The sequence below is a fragment of the Rattus rattus genome, chromosome 11 (assembly GCF_011064425.1).
Source record: "Rattus rattus isolate New Zealand chromosome 11, Rrattus_CSIRO_v1, whole genome shotgun sequence".
Classification (NCBI taxonomy): domain Eukaryota; kingdom Metazoa; phylum Chordata; class Mammalia; order Rodentia; family Muridae; genus Rattus; species Rattus rattus.
In genome coordinates, this window is record NC_046164.1 from 40,587,990 (window position 1) to 40,603,676 (window position 15,687).

At 35.8% G+C, this 15,687-nt stretch overlaps 1 protein-coding gene across 8 annotated transcripts in view; it reads right to left on the reverse strand.

Annotated features, from left to right (window-relative positions):
• The window catches only part of Epha5 (EPH receptor A5), a 353,750-nt gene that overhangs the window by 52,238 nt on the left and 285,825 nt on the right, over positions 1 to 15,687 (reverse strand). For 5 of the 8 annotated variants that reach the window (XM_032917097.1, XM_032917095.1, XM_032917102.1 and 2 more), the window contains one exon: positions 1,710 to 1,775. The exons of the other annotated variants lie outside the window; for them this stretch is intronic. In XM_032917097.1, coding sequence (XP_032772988.1) covers positions 1,710 to 1,775 — 66 coding nt within the window. The remainder of the gene's footprint in view (positions 1 to 1,709; positions 1,776 to 15,687) is intronic. 8 annotated transcript variants of the gene reach the window in all.

The window sequence follows — 15,687 nt, forward strand, 5'->3', positions numbered from 1 at the left end:
TAGGGGTCCATATTCTGTATGCAACCAAGCTCTGTGATTACACATACGAGATGCGCTAACGCACTCAGTGTGTCTGCATGCCAAACAGCAAGTGTTTTATCCACTAATCCGTCTCCCACATCCATTTTGTTGTTCCTTCCTTGTTGAGTATTTCATTGTGGTTAACTTTGTTTCAGAACCTTGGGCTCTTAAGTGTTTAATTACATATGAAACTTACTTGAAAGTTAACAAAGATATCAGTCGTTTCGGTTTTCTAACAATATAAATTCTGCTTATTTGCTTATGACAATTCCTGTAACCGAATACGTGTAAAGAAGAAAACACAATTTGAAGAACTTTTTTTTGTCTCTTTCAATGGTTGGCTTGTCTTTTTGCTTGCTGGTTTGTTTATTTTATTTATAACTCATCATTTGTGTGATTTAAGTGTTCATGGTCTATCACTGACTCGTGATGCTAAGAAGAATGTACACCTTCAACACTGGGAGTTGTAACTTCAAACCTTTTTGTAAATGAACAATTTTCAAGAAACTGAGAAAAAGGCCAGTGAACTGCAATAATCTGTGTTTGTTTTCCTTCCTGTGTCAGATCACTGGACTCCATTCCATTCACCTGTGACACACGCAGTTCTGTGAACCCCATTCCACACACAGATGTCACTCAAATAATAAAAAAAATGTTAGTGTCAAATAATAAACTAATAATTTAAAACACTTCTCTTGACTCAGTGGCTAATGCACTTGCTGTCAAGCAAAGTGAATCCATTTCCAGGAATTTATCAAGTCACACACAAACACCCATAGCGCCAACAGCAATGGATCCAATGCCCTCTTCAGGCCTCTCACACGTTCACAAAGCTGTATTTTTTTTTTCTTGACACTTTTGACTATACATGAAAAAAACACACAAATGCAACGGCTGGGACTCTAGTCATCTAATCTCCAAAACTGTCTATACTATTTTACAATCTATCTTAGTATGATTTAGCAGTCCCTTGAAATGTAAAAATAAATTTTTATCTGCTTATACAATTAAATTTATAGGCCAACTATTTATTTAAATTTTTCTTCATTTGAAAATAATTAAGATTACATAACTTGAATGTTGATTCTAAACATCATCATCGTATTATTATTATTATTATTAATTACTTCAGTGGCATCAAAATAGGAATATCACTTCAAATATCTGAAATAATGCAATCAATTCCATTTATTTTCACGTTGTGTTCCTTCACCAATGTCACATGCAGCCATGATAATTATGATGAGAGAAGACTGTGGACATTATGAACATCTCATGGTTCTCAGAGACAAAATTGGTGATTTTACCTGGACAGAAGTAGCATTGTACTTCCATGCGTGATATGGATTTTATTGAATGGAACAACAAAAACAGTGACATGTTAAATATGACAGATGCTGGACTCCTTAGAATCGCTACTTCAAATCAGAACCACTGAAGAGCCAGGCAGAAGCAGCTCAGATCTTGGCATCTAAGCTCGGCTGTACTCATAGTACCTTTATTTGAGACAATCCGGTGTCAAATCACTTAGAAGTCTCTTGGAAAGGAAGTCTATCTACACTTCTCAAAGGGACGGTGTTTGGTTCACGGAGTGCTAAGGTGTACACAGATAGAGAAAGTAAAGGAATTCTGGACGTAGTGCATAGCGGTGGACATCACATAGGAGTAAAGTGGGAGGGAACACTAACCATATTAGGCTTGGATGGGCAACAGCGCACAGGGAAGAAGCCCTTCCACAGCCACATTCGCAGCAACTGAAAAGCAAACAAGAGAGCCCAAGATAAGGAAGCGATCCCACGCCCTCCGTGCAGCATAAAGACACTGTGGGTTTTACTCAGTTGTCTGCTTTACCATTCAAAGGCATAGATTCCTGCAGTTATAGCATCCCACGCCCTCCGTGCAGCATAAAGACACTGTGGGTTTTACTCAGTTGCCTGCTTTACCGTTCAAAGGCATAGATTCCTGCAGGTATAATCAATATAATATGCAAATAAACGTGCAAAACTAATAAGTATTTGTTTCCTTATGAATTCTCTCAGCTATATTATGAATACAGAAGTAATTATTTAATGACAGATTTTGCCGGTAGCCTCATGTTTAGAATGAGAAGAAGGTCTTATCCTTTTGATCCACTGATACTTATTCCAGTGAAATTGTCTATTGAAACCATTATTCTAGGTTCTGAAATAACTTATAAAAACTATCGATTTTAATTTCCATTTTTCCGTTGTTAAAATGCAGTGCCAAATGTATAATTTCAGATTGTAGCTTATATGTAATGTGTACATTAGGGGGGAATTGTTGCAAAACTCAACATGACTTTTAACTTTCCAAATTCTGATAGAAAAAGCTTGAAAACGCAAAGTAAATTATCTAATAAAATGCAATATTATTGGTAGAAACCATGCACACTGATGGCAGAATTCAGCAAAGAAGTGATTTAGTGCTTCAGTGCGCTCACGTCCACTTATTTTTTTTGAACAGCATTTATAGTAATTTCCAGAGAACTGTAATGGGACTGAGTAATGATATCAAACACCAGCAGGTCCAGGCTTATGATTAAAATCTTCCTATTTAGAACCTTATTTGAAATGTTTCTATCTCATTTTATATGAAAATTTGAAAAGGAAAATCAACACAACCTCCAATTTATTTCCAAATGTCTGTGAGGACAGATAAGCATCTCGAAAAATAACACCAATGGATTTTTTTACACAAGAATATACAGACCCATAGGTCTTATTTCCTTCTTTCCTCTCCTCTTCTCTTTCAAAGTATCATGATACATTAATCCTAAGTATTGATAAATATCTGAGTATTTGGTTAGTGCTTGATATAAGAAATTATATGTGTAGGTATACATATGGAAAAAAAAGTAATTTACTCTTTACACAGATTTTAATGTATTTGTATTTTCAGAAATGATTTGAGGTAGCTTCATTCCATCTCTATGACTCAGATACTAAGGGCCTGGGAGTCTAGGTTTACCAAAGTAAATATTAGTTCCAGGCAAAACCAAACTTCAGAACATGCCGGGAGACCTGCCAGCTCCTGCTTTTGGCTAGCATGACATAGAGTTTTACAGAAATTCCGATGGTTAAAATGTCATGCATGCAAATTTACGAATGTTCCTGCCTTGTGTTAGCACTCCAATCACAGGCAGAAGAACCTGTGGCACAAACCAGTCTATCAGCCTCTTTGTCCTGTGCTGTTTGACTGAGAACAGTCATTGCACTGGCTTCTGTGTGGCTCCTTTTATGACACTGCTAATGTAGAGTTTGATGACGACTTACGTACTGCAATGTGAAAGCAAGAGCTGCTTGGGCCTGCAATTATTTTGTTTGTTTCATTATTTATTTATTTATTTGATAGTGTTGGTTTCTTAAGATGGAGATAATTGCTTGGTTTCATTGCTTTTACTTCCAAATGAAAATATATTGGATAACAATATTCTCTGATAATTGCCATATTACTTATTCCTACTAATATAGGACATGTGCATATACATTAATTGTACATAGGCAATACAATTCAATAAATAAACCAAAAGAGCAAATACTGAGGCCAAGCTATCCAGTTGGTTTTATTGGATAAATGGTAATGTCGTTTTCCCTAATGTATAACTTTTCTCCATGAAAAGGCTTATAGACATTAAAATTATACTTAGAAATGATGTGACAGCCAAGCCTAATTGGACATTATCAATAATCAGAGTTCAAACAGCAGCGAAAACGTCATGACTATAACAGTAGTAAAAATGCTCTATTCAGTACTCTCAGCTATAAAATCTATGAGTGTTATGAGGCATGGATAAGACTGACTGTCTCCCCCCACACACACACCTCTCCCATGTAATTCACTAAATAGTTAAAGAAAAACAAACTCTACAAATTGTATTCTCGAATGTTCTATTCTCTTTATCTGTTCTTAAATTTTTGCTTTATTTTTGATAAGTTTGATAAAATAATTAAAAGCACTAAAACATGTATTCGGCTTTTTAAAAATCATTTCTTTAGATATTACTGTCTCCATCTTAGACTTGTTTCAAGATGGCTGACTAGGCACATAAGTGACTCAGCTAACCTTTTGGTGTGTGAGTTGATAGCTATGAAACACTGAGAAAAATGTGTCCTATCTCACAGGATTGTTTGAGTGACAGGGTACGTAAATATGACTCTACACGGACTCCACACAGACTCCTTTTGGGGCAAAAGATATTTAATCATTTTCAGCAATATCATAATCAATATAAAAAGATATAATCTTATCAAAGAATAATTATTTTCACAATTCATGTGATATTGTCATATTGAGCAGTCCTCATTATAACATAATTGTCTATTTAACTACATGCAGATGGTCTAATTTTTAGGGGGCAGTATTTTTTTTTAAATTTCCACCTATTTGAAAGAGTTAGCAATAGAAGTCCTCTTGTAATCATATGCTATTTAAAAAAAAATCTGAGATTTTGTTTTTATGCCTATGCGAAGCAGACAGTAACAAAAATAACTCCACAAACAAGTCTCTTAAAATAAATGCATAGGTATTTGCCACAGGGACACCATACCAGCAGGTAACATTAAAATGTATGTTTTCCTTAACCAATAAATAGCTCAGAAAAGACAGGTTGAAAATTCCTTCATACCCAGAAGGTAGTTTCGAAACCAAATTTCAAATGTGCTAGAAAAGGCAGGTGATAAATCTCCAGAGGCTATGGCTTAGCACAGGTATATATGCATTCCTAGAACCTCTTAGTACCTGGAGATGGCAAGCAATGCCAAGTGCTACAAGAAGAGGATGACTACTCAGCTCTGAATTCACTCAGCCCCTTCAGGCTTATAATTAAAAATGTTTTTAATAAGATGCATCTATTTGTCTTCTGAGATTAAGTTTTGATGACAGAATTTCCCATATGTGAGCATGCACTCTCTCTCTCTCTCTCTCTCTCTCTCTCTCTCTCTCTCTTTCTCTCTCTCTCTCTCTGTGTGTGTGTGTGTGTGTGTGTGTGTGTGTGTGTGTGTGTGTGTGTGTGTGACATGTGCACCTGTGCTGGTGTGAAGAGATAATTTCCCTCTTATGGAAACAGGTGATTATACCTCAAGGGAAGAGAACTTGACGATGCTGGAGCAGAAAAACAAGACTGGAAGCTGTGAATGCCTGACACTTAGATCCTCAGGCAAGAGATCATAAAAGAAAACAACTGGATGGCCTCAGATAAATGATAAAAAAGACAGCCAAGGACCCAAGTGATCTAAAGAATTGTTTGGATGGATTTTCATTTTACCATAAAAATAAAACAGCTGAATCATTTACTCCTGGAAGAATAAATTCGCAGTTCAGCCCTCTGTGCTGGAGCAAACAGTATATTGTTCGGAAAGATGACTCTTTGCTTATTCTCACACACTGTTAATGTTCATTGGCTTGATATAAGAAACTCTGAAGCCATTGTCCCAGGTAACTCTGGTGACCAGTAATGTCTGTCATCCTTAGAGCATGGATCCTACAAGTAGGATGAGAGCAGTCCTCTGCCTTTAGAATGTCTGCATCACTATTGAAATATGTAACACGTAGTCGATAAAAATGTCCAAGGATGGGCTCATAACAAATTACAGTGAGTCATACAAAGAGTTAACATGAGTCACTCTGTTAGCAAGGTACCCTGTGTAAGTTTCCTCCATCCTCATTGTTCAATTCTTTGGACCACATTGTTTCCCACATTCTAATTTCCTTCGCTTTGAAACTTTAAGAAGTTTCATGACGACTCTGTGACAGAGCACTCTTTCTGCTCAGCACTGTTTGAGAGGAAAGGACACAAAACACTAAAATTTACCCATAACATAGCCTCTCGGGTAAAACCAACTTAATTTTGTTTTAAAGCATTAAAGGAATATGCCCTAGTTTGCTTCTGATTCTGGGATAGGGCATTGAATAGAAGCCACTTTAAGAAGAAAAGGGTGGGGTTGGAGATTTAGCTCAGTGGTAGAGCGCTTGCCTAGCAAGTGCAAGGCCCTGGGTTTGGTACTCAGCTCCAGGGGAAAAAAAAACAAGAATAACAGAAGAAGAAAAAGGTTTATTTCAGATCAATCCATAGTTCATAATCTATTATTAAGGGAAGTCATGACAGAAACTCAAGACAAGAAGGGCATGGAGAGGGGAGCTGGAACAGTGCATGGAGCACCCCTGCTGGCTTGTTCCTCTTGGCTTACTCAGTATATTTTCCAGTACCGGTCAGTATTAACACTCTAGGCATGGCACCACCTACAGGGGCTGGGTGCTTCCACATCAATAACCAATCAATAAAAGACCCCATAAAAGACCACAAGAAAACCTGATAAACATAATATCTCAATCTACCTTCCTTTCTCATTTGGTTGTATAAGATAACAGAAACTAAAGAGCACAGAAAGATTCCTTCTGCATCCTCAGCAGTATACGGTCCATACCATCATTCAGATGAGAGTGAAATAGAGATTATGCCATATAAACGAAGGCAAAATCTACTGTTTCATTTACATTCCACAATTGTGAAGCTGCGAATCTACCTTAAAGGAAAAACATTGTAAATATAAATCAAAACAATCATTTTAATTTAGGGAATCAAAACACTCAACTTGTTGCATTAAAGACAATTGTTTGAACAAGCTAATTGCAAAATAGAAAACAAACAAAAACAAAAAACAAAAACTAACCGAACAAAACTATACAAAAGCTCACACCAAACAAATCGAAGTACTGGAGGAGAGAGGACTTCACTACACTTGAATCCCTTTATTTCTATTCTTTCAGTCGATATGTAAATGAGGGCTCTCTAGACTTATTTCATTTAATAATTTTAGCGAACGACAAACCATTAAGATAGGATGATATCTCTCAAGGATTCCACAAAGTGAGGCTATAGTGGGTTGTTCTGAAGCTGCGGGTTTTCAAATGCTAAACACTGACTGGCTCATCAGAAGCAGTTGTCAATCCTGAGGAGCAGATCCTCACCTATACCAAGTAATGCCATGTGGACTTTGCTCTTTAATTTAACTGGTCTATAAAAGGCTAGGGCCTGTGATTGGGCAGTGGAGGGAGAAAGGTGAGACTTGAAGATCAAGGGGAAGAAGGTAGAAGGAGAAGAAGAAAGAAGACAGAAGTGGAAGAGGTTGCCATAAGAGGTGATAGACCGTGAACACGTGGCCAGGAGGTATAACAGGTAACAAGGGATTTCATAGATGGAGAATGCTAGAATAGCATCAAACTTGCCCAATCTAGACTTACAGCTTGTGAATAAAATACCTGGATGGTGCATCTTTTATACCGGCTAGCTAGAATTATAGATTCATTTTATAGTTGATGCACAACATGCGACTTAGAGCCATATCAACCATTCTCTGATAATGGACAGCTAGGAGAGCCTAGACAGCATTCTAAATCTACAGCAGGGTGCAAATCAAATGCTGCCTGTTACTCTGAATGCTGAGTGATTTAAGCGGTCATAGCCTGAGTTAAAGAGAGCTAACTAAGAGTCTTCCTTCCCTCCAAACTCAGCCAAGCAAGTGCAGAGTTGGGACATACCTCAGTACCAGTGCCCCATGTTCCTGGGAGAGAGACTAGAGCCATCCAGAACTCTGACTGCCTAAGAGGCAAACAATTTATCACAGGCACAGCTGTCCATTCTGGGTATCCCTGTCCATGCTAACCTTCCCACACTCCCTCTCACTCAGTTTCCTGCTTCTCCACATTTAACAGGATATGCACAGCCAGACTCCGCTCTCACTCCAAAACTGCAGGTTGACTGAAATAGCTGTACGTGCTGCCAGACAGAACCAAACTCCGTGCCCTCGGCATTACAGACCGAAGACAGCATCAGCTCAGGAGTGCAGACACTGTAAGTTTATCTATAATCAGACCCACCCTACAAATAAAAGAATCAAAAACCCCTGCAGCCTCCTGAAGCCAACCCCAGAGAAAGACAAAGGGACAGGAAATTTCAGATCAGGTAATAGAGGCTAAGAGCTGATAATTTTGGAAAGAAATAGACACATAAAGATGGACCAGCAGGGGGATAAAGTCTGGACTGCAAAAAAGATTACAGAATAAATAAAGAAAAGGAAAAAAAAGCATGGCAAACACAATAAAGATCTTTTGTATTTCATGTAATGGTACTTGAAAGGTTAAAGGGGATGGATCTGGAGGAAATTGACACCTTGTCAATTTTAGTTATTGCATTGTTAACTTTCACTCATAGCCTAGTAAGCGTTTTAGTTTTTTATGTCTTTTCCAAAAAACAGGACCTTAGAAAAAATTTCACAAGCCTCAGAAAAGTGATTAAACAGATAAAAATTAAAAAATGGATAAAAACTGCATAAAACAGAATGAAGGCAGCTCATGTTAAGGCAGTAGAGTGCAAGATTCAGAGCATGGAGACTGCTCAGGGGTCTGACAGACAGGAAAAAGAAAATAACAAGAGCTTATAGAGCAAAATGAATAATAGGCAGAAAAAGTTAAGACTCGGCAAGGAGGCCTAAAGGATACATTAGAACAAAAGGCATAGAATTTTACAGATCATAATATGAGAGAGAGAGAGAGAGAGAGAGAGAGAAATGAAGGTTAGACAGGACTTAGAAGATCAGTAGAATAAAAGATGCAGAATTTTACAGATCAGAATGAAGAACAAAGAGAAAAAAATTAAAAATTGGAGACAGTGCTTAAAGGAAAACTTACTAAAATTAATAAATCAAAAATAAAATAGATACTAAAATATCAGAATAGCATATAAGTATTAAAATAAAATAGGGAAGCAAGGCTTAGAACAGAAGATCCACGAACTTACAGAATAGAGTGAGAAGAGAAGGAGAAAAATGAGATGTAGAGACAAGCCTTAGAGGACTGGACACAAAAACTATAGCTCAGGCTGACCCAGGTGCTAGGATGACAGAGAAACAAGCACTAAAATGTATGGCATATGGACACAGCCCTTAAAAGAGGAGCTTTAATATCAATTAAAGAAAATATTCAGGTAGAGACAGAAGACTAGATAGTTATAGTCTTAATATAAGCTTAAATTATTTAGGATTAAAGATGTTCTAGGTCTAGAAGATGTTTTATGATGACAACAAATATAAGGATAGAAAATGATTTAAATACAAAATTCTGAACTCACCAAGATTGTACAGAAAGCAGAATACTTTAAGTTGCTTAAAATAAATGGACTGGACATTATGGATGTAACTCTTACCTAACAGTTTTCAAAGTTGTTTCATAATTGTTACTAATGTGTGTTGTTTATCTCATAAAAAGATCCTTTTTATTTAGACAAAGAAAGGAAAAATGTAATGAGTCGGTCTGATGCTGCTTGAATTCTATTATTAATTACAGGCTCTTAAGGTTCCATTGCCCCTGAAGAACAGATCCTCATGGATACCAAGTAATGCTTTTTCAACTTTGCTCCTCAATTTAACTGGTTAATAAAAGGCTAGGACCTGTGATTGGGTAGTGGAGGGAAAAAAGAAAGAGAAGATCAAGTGAGGGGGTTCCACATAGAAAGAGAAGGAGGAAGGGGGGGTTGAAGAGGCTGCCATGAGAGGAGATAAACCATGAGCACAGGACAAGGAGATACAGCCAGTGATAGCGAGCTTTACACTTGGGGAAGAAATTAGAATAGGTCCAAACCTGCCCAGTCTAGGCTGGTGGCCTGCAACGAGAAGTATCTTGCCTATGTGTCTGTTATACAGACTAGCTATATATACAGACTAGAATTATGAATTTATTTTACATAAGACCACTGCTAAAATTAGACATTTTATTGAACATCCTGCATATAATTTGCTTATCCATGAATGTATTTGAAATGCAGTGAATATCATAAAATATTTTGTGAACTTTCCATAGTGGTAGAGCAGTTATTACCACTGCTAGCAAACACTGAGAACCTGTTGTTAAGATTTACAATATAAAAAATTTTGAAAAACACATTTTCTTCTCCTACGTACAATGGTATTTCCAATAATATTTATTAATTATAAACATTAAGAATGATTTAATAAACAAAACAAATGAAATTAAACACAAAAAGCAAATGAAAAATTCTTATTTTATCACCACAAAATGAGGACAGTCAGACAAAAAAAAAATCGCTACTATTTCTATAGCAGTTAAGAGCCTACATGTTGCAAAGGTTAAGAAGTTTTGATACAGCATTTATTCAATGAATACTGTGTATTGAATATGCTTGTATTGTAACAGCCTTGAGAGAATTTGCTTATTTAATAAAATGGAAAGATTTATAATTAGCATATTAATTGTCTGCATGAAAATAAAATCTTCTAAAGTACATGGAGGTGCTTGTGAGCAATTTGTTTCCTTGTTTGTACTTCAAATAATCTCCTGCAATTTGTTTACAATATTAATTTACATTGTCTACAAATGACGTTATTTAGACACAGCTAGGTAACTATACATGCTATAGTATCCTTAACAATTAGAACAAGACTTTTTCTAATATGTATCTGTAGAGGTTTCCATTAATTATAAGATTAGTCTTATCAAAGGTTCCTGTGTGTTTCTATATTTCAATGCCAGTCACTTGATTATTTTCACTATTTGTCTCATAAAATAACGAAGCTATAGAATTGTCCTTATTCATCTTCCTTAGCTGCTGGACTACAAGTGCAAAGCTACCTCAAAACAAATTTCAGTTTCCTCTCCGTGTATGTTAAAAGCCAGCATAGCATACCAGAAATGTATTTTTGCAAGAATGATATTGCTGTGTAACTTCCATCAGAGTCAGAATGTAACAGGATACATTTAAATCACATATACACTATACATGAATATATATTCATACATGTATATACATATATACATGTATACATACATATACAGCCATGTGTATGCATTTATGTACATGTATACATACATATACATACATACATGCATATTGAGGACCAATTCTAGTAAGACAATTAAATTAGATGTACTGTTTTGCATAAATAACTTCTGAAATTACAGTTGTCCTAGACATGATATTAGTAGTCATGGGTTCTTCCCCGTTTCCAACCACCCCCCTTTCCACCTCCCTACCCTGACATTGCCCTACACTAGGAGTCCAGCCTTGGCAGGACCAAGGGTTTCTCCTCCAACAAAGCCAACAAGAGGAAATTTATTAAAAATCTTACTAGCTTTCATCTTGGTCAGGTGTGGTAGAGATAAGTAAATACAACGCACAAACTCTTGACTACAGTAAAACTCCTTCTGAAGTTTAAAACTTTGGATGTTCCTGGCTCACTTTAGAACATGTAATTTATTTTAGAAAGCTCAGTTATGTCCATTTATAATGTCCCTCCACCTACCAGAATTCCATGTTTCCTTTCTTTCTTACATCTTGCAAAATAAAATCTATAATTGATATATATTTTATGATATATATTTTATGAGTTTATATATTGATATATATTTTATAAGTTTAAAATTCTTAAATCATACTCTTCTTATTTTCTCCTTGTCCTCTTTCTATTTTAAAGCAAACTTTGGAAAAAAGATTCAATTGATAACCTGTCAGGAGTTGTTTGAGCTCACCTAAAAGCCTGCTCTGGAAGCAGCATCGACAGCTTGCTTCCCATTCAGATCTGACTACATTAGTCTCAAAATACGTCCACGGTGTGGGGTTGCGTGACAGCCCCAGCTCTGTGATGGGAAGGGAAGAGGACCACTGAGGAAGATGGTCTATCAACTCCGACTGTTTATCCCGCGTATAAACAAATAAAAATGTGTACAATTGGAAAAAAGAAGCTGAAAGTTCAATTATGAAAATACCACTCATGGAGCGAAAGCTTGATCAGAATTTCAGCTGAGCTCTTCAAATTCCCTGGATTGGGTTCTGCTTCTTGTGGTGAGACTTCAGCTTGATTATCTTATCTCTAGCTGTTGTTATTTGCTCTGCCACTTAGAAACCTCTGTGAGGAAAGGCTCTGCTCTGCATAGGACTCTCTATTGGGAACTCCAGTTGATGAGCTTTCCACAGGAAACTTCTGCTAAAAGTTTTAGCACCTGATTTGATGATGTTTTGTTATCTGTCTGTTCATGCATCCATCTGTCCAGCCAGCCAGCCAGCCAGCCGGCCATTTGTTATGTCTTCATTTATTTTATACTTTAGTTTGTTGTGTACTTAGACTCATTTATTCAAATATCAAAGGACAGGTATTGTAGCTCACTTTTCAATCCTTATGGAACTGAATCAAACAGAAAGATAATATGCACATTGGAAGCAATATTCTCCTTTAGTGTGGCCATGAAGATATTATATGAATAGGATCTTATGGCAGAAAAATGTAATATTATACATTTGCATGTGTGAATAACAATTCACTTCTTTATGCTTTAAAATTGTGTTTGTACATGATTCATGAAACAGGAAAGACGGGAGATAAGGCTAGCTGGAGGGAAGCTATACCATAGGAAGCCAATTGTAACTTTTCTAATAATTAGACCCAATGGCCAGAACTTAACATTAGTAACTGCCACTTTCTTTCATTTTAACCTTCTCTTCTTTCTGACTTGGGACTAACTAGAAGCAGTGAAATTATCTAGAAATCGTGGCTTCTGTGAAGCCAATTCACACTCCCATTTCAACAATTCCTATTAGGATCACATGTCTCCCCCAACACACACACACTTATAAAGCTGTTCAATAACGTTTTATCAAATATCTTTTTTAAAAAATTGGCTGCTTTCCCCTTCTTTCTGAATGTTTTCAATTTATTGTTTCTTAAGAATCTCTGGTTGTTCCATTAAAATGCATTCATTCAAATTTGCAGCCTTCTAAAATTCACGGTTTGTTTGTTTGTTTTTCGGTGAACAAGTACTGCACATTACCTATAGCCTACTAGACCCAGTATGTTTCCTTATGTCAACCTGCTTTGTAAGAAGGTGATGCATCCTGAGAAAACTCCAGCTGCTTTCCTGTCCAGACAGTGATCCTGCCTATGTTTTAGTCATTGTCTCTCATTTTCCTTTGAATCCAGTCTACCTCATAGTCCTCATAGAAGAACACAAGATTGTCACCAGGAGCTTCAAGTGTTCAGCTTTATTTTCTATTTATTTTAATGAAAGTAGACAAAAAAGTCACCTGAGAACTGAAAAATATGAATAAATATGATTCTACTATTCCTTGCTTAAAAAAACACAGGCTACTTATTAACATATCTGATTAAAACACATTTTCCAAGTGTTCTGGTGTTAATAAAAAGGGCGATGGCGGTTAAAGATGTGAGTGAGTTTTAAAAACCGAAGTCAAAGAAATATGAAAGCCAGTTTCTAGCATATAAATGTTTCCTATACTATGATTTATAACTTAGGTACATGTTTGATTCTTTTAAAACTGGTAAAATATTTTATTAGTTCTTTGAAATTTTCATGCATGTTTTGATAACACTTCTTTCCTCTCACAACTTGTGTGTTTCTGTATTTGACAAATGCCTATTATGACTACAAAGGTGGGAAAGTTAAAGGGACTAGGGATTCAGTTACAACTGAATTGCACTGTTATAGAATGAAACTATACATGTTTAATGAACTTATCAAGGACCAAGGAAAGCTTGCATTTTGTTAAGAATGTATTGTGAGAACCCAAGAGTTCACAAGAGTGGCATGGTTGTTAAACTTTAAGTCAAAGTATTTTATTCCACATAGCAAATTTTGTTTGTTTAGAAAAGACAATTTTAGTAGCATTTATTACAGTAGTAACCATGGGTATCAATATTAAATATGATGATGTTGAAAAATCTAAGTTGCTTTAGGTACTTACATAACATAAATTTTCTTATACTTACTTTATATATGTAATTGTACAAGCACACACACATATTGGCGTACAGTGTACTTAAATTATATAATTGATTTATACTTGTGATTTTGGAACCCCTACAATGAATATATTTACCTGATCAGACATTAAAAATATTTGGTTTTATAAAATTTAAACTAATATGGTGCTACTATGAATTGGACAATTGGCCAGAGAATAAGTACGGACCAAACTTCGATTGATATTGTTAGTGAGCACTAAAACTTGGAAACCAGAGACAAGAACTTTAGGGAACACTAACAGTAGTAATAAACATTTACCTAATGCTGTGAAAATTAAGAAAATTAACATTTTCTCATATTAAGGCAAAGATCACTAAAATGGCAAAGAAAAATAGACACTTTCCATGCTCAACCTTCCCTATTTAAAGGTATAAGATTTTGTTAATGTGAATGGGAAAATAGTACATACCTGTAATTTATAAACATATAAAGTATATAATATATTATTTATTATATAGTATATACCTGTAATAACATACATCAACAGTTTGCATGTATATAAATGAACATACTTAGCCTCAAAACTGAAATAAGAACAGAAAGGCATACCCAGTTTTATCATATTAAAATAGAAAAGATTTAATAAGGTAGAAACCACTAGATGAATCCACGCTTTATTATAAATATTAATTAGTACCATGTTATATAAACGGTTACTCAGCAATATGTATTAGTGCTCTTAAAAATGCTCATGTACTTCAAATGTTGTATCTACCATTCACCCCCCCAAAAGATGTTCATATATACTGACCCTCGTTTGAATAACTGGAATATGTAACAAGAATGCTAGAAATAATAATAATAATGATAATAATAAATAATAATAGGCAAACAATCCTTCCAAAATATCAATCAGAAAAATGTAAATAAAGAAATAAAAATGAATGTGAAAGAGTAGACATTATGATACTCAGGCACCATGAGTATTATATTCTGTTTTTAAAAGCATTTTCAATCACCCAAGTATTAAAATTTGGACATACACTGTTCCCTTGTGTCAAAGCTTCTAGAAAATGTATAGAATTTTGGAAATGAATGTGATATGAAGAATTTGATATTTTATCAAAATATTAAAATAAGACCCCATATGAACAACAATGCCAACCAACCAGAGCTTCCAGGGACTAAGCCACTACCCAAAGACTATACATGGACTGACCCTGGGCCCAACCTCATAGGTAGCAAATGAATAGCCTAGTAAGAGCACCAGTGGAAGGGGAAGCCCTTGGTCCTACAAGACTGGAATCTGAGTGAACGTGATTGTTGGGGGGGAGGGTGGTAATGGGGGGGAGGATGGGAGGAGAACTCCCATATAGAAGGGCAGTGGGAGGGGTTAGGAGGATGTTGGCCCGGAAACCGGGAAAGGGAATAACAATCGAAATGTAAATAAGAAATACTCAAGTAATAAAAAAAAGAAAAAAAAAGAAAAAAGAAAAAATATTAAAATATTCCCTAGTTTTTAGTCCAAATATAAACAACTTTTGAGATACAGAGAGATTGTTCCTTTTAGAATTCATCCTTTTTTTTCGTTTTTTCACAGAAAGCAATGAGCTTCAGGTTGAAACTCAGTAACTTAGCATCATATGCCCTCTAACAAGTCTCTGTATTTCTGGAACCTTAATCATTCCAGGCACAGGATCAAGTGTAAGGAAGCTCCCAGAAGTCAAAAATTGGAGAATGACCCAAAGTAACTAACCTTTCACTGTATGCTTACCTCTACATTTCTCAAAGAAACCTCAATAAAGGCTACGGTTGGGAAGTTTTCACACTTTAAATCAATTTCCTTGTGGCCACATTCCAGTATACTTGGTCATCCCA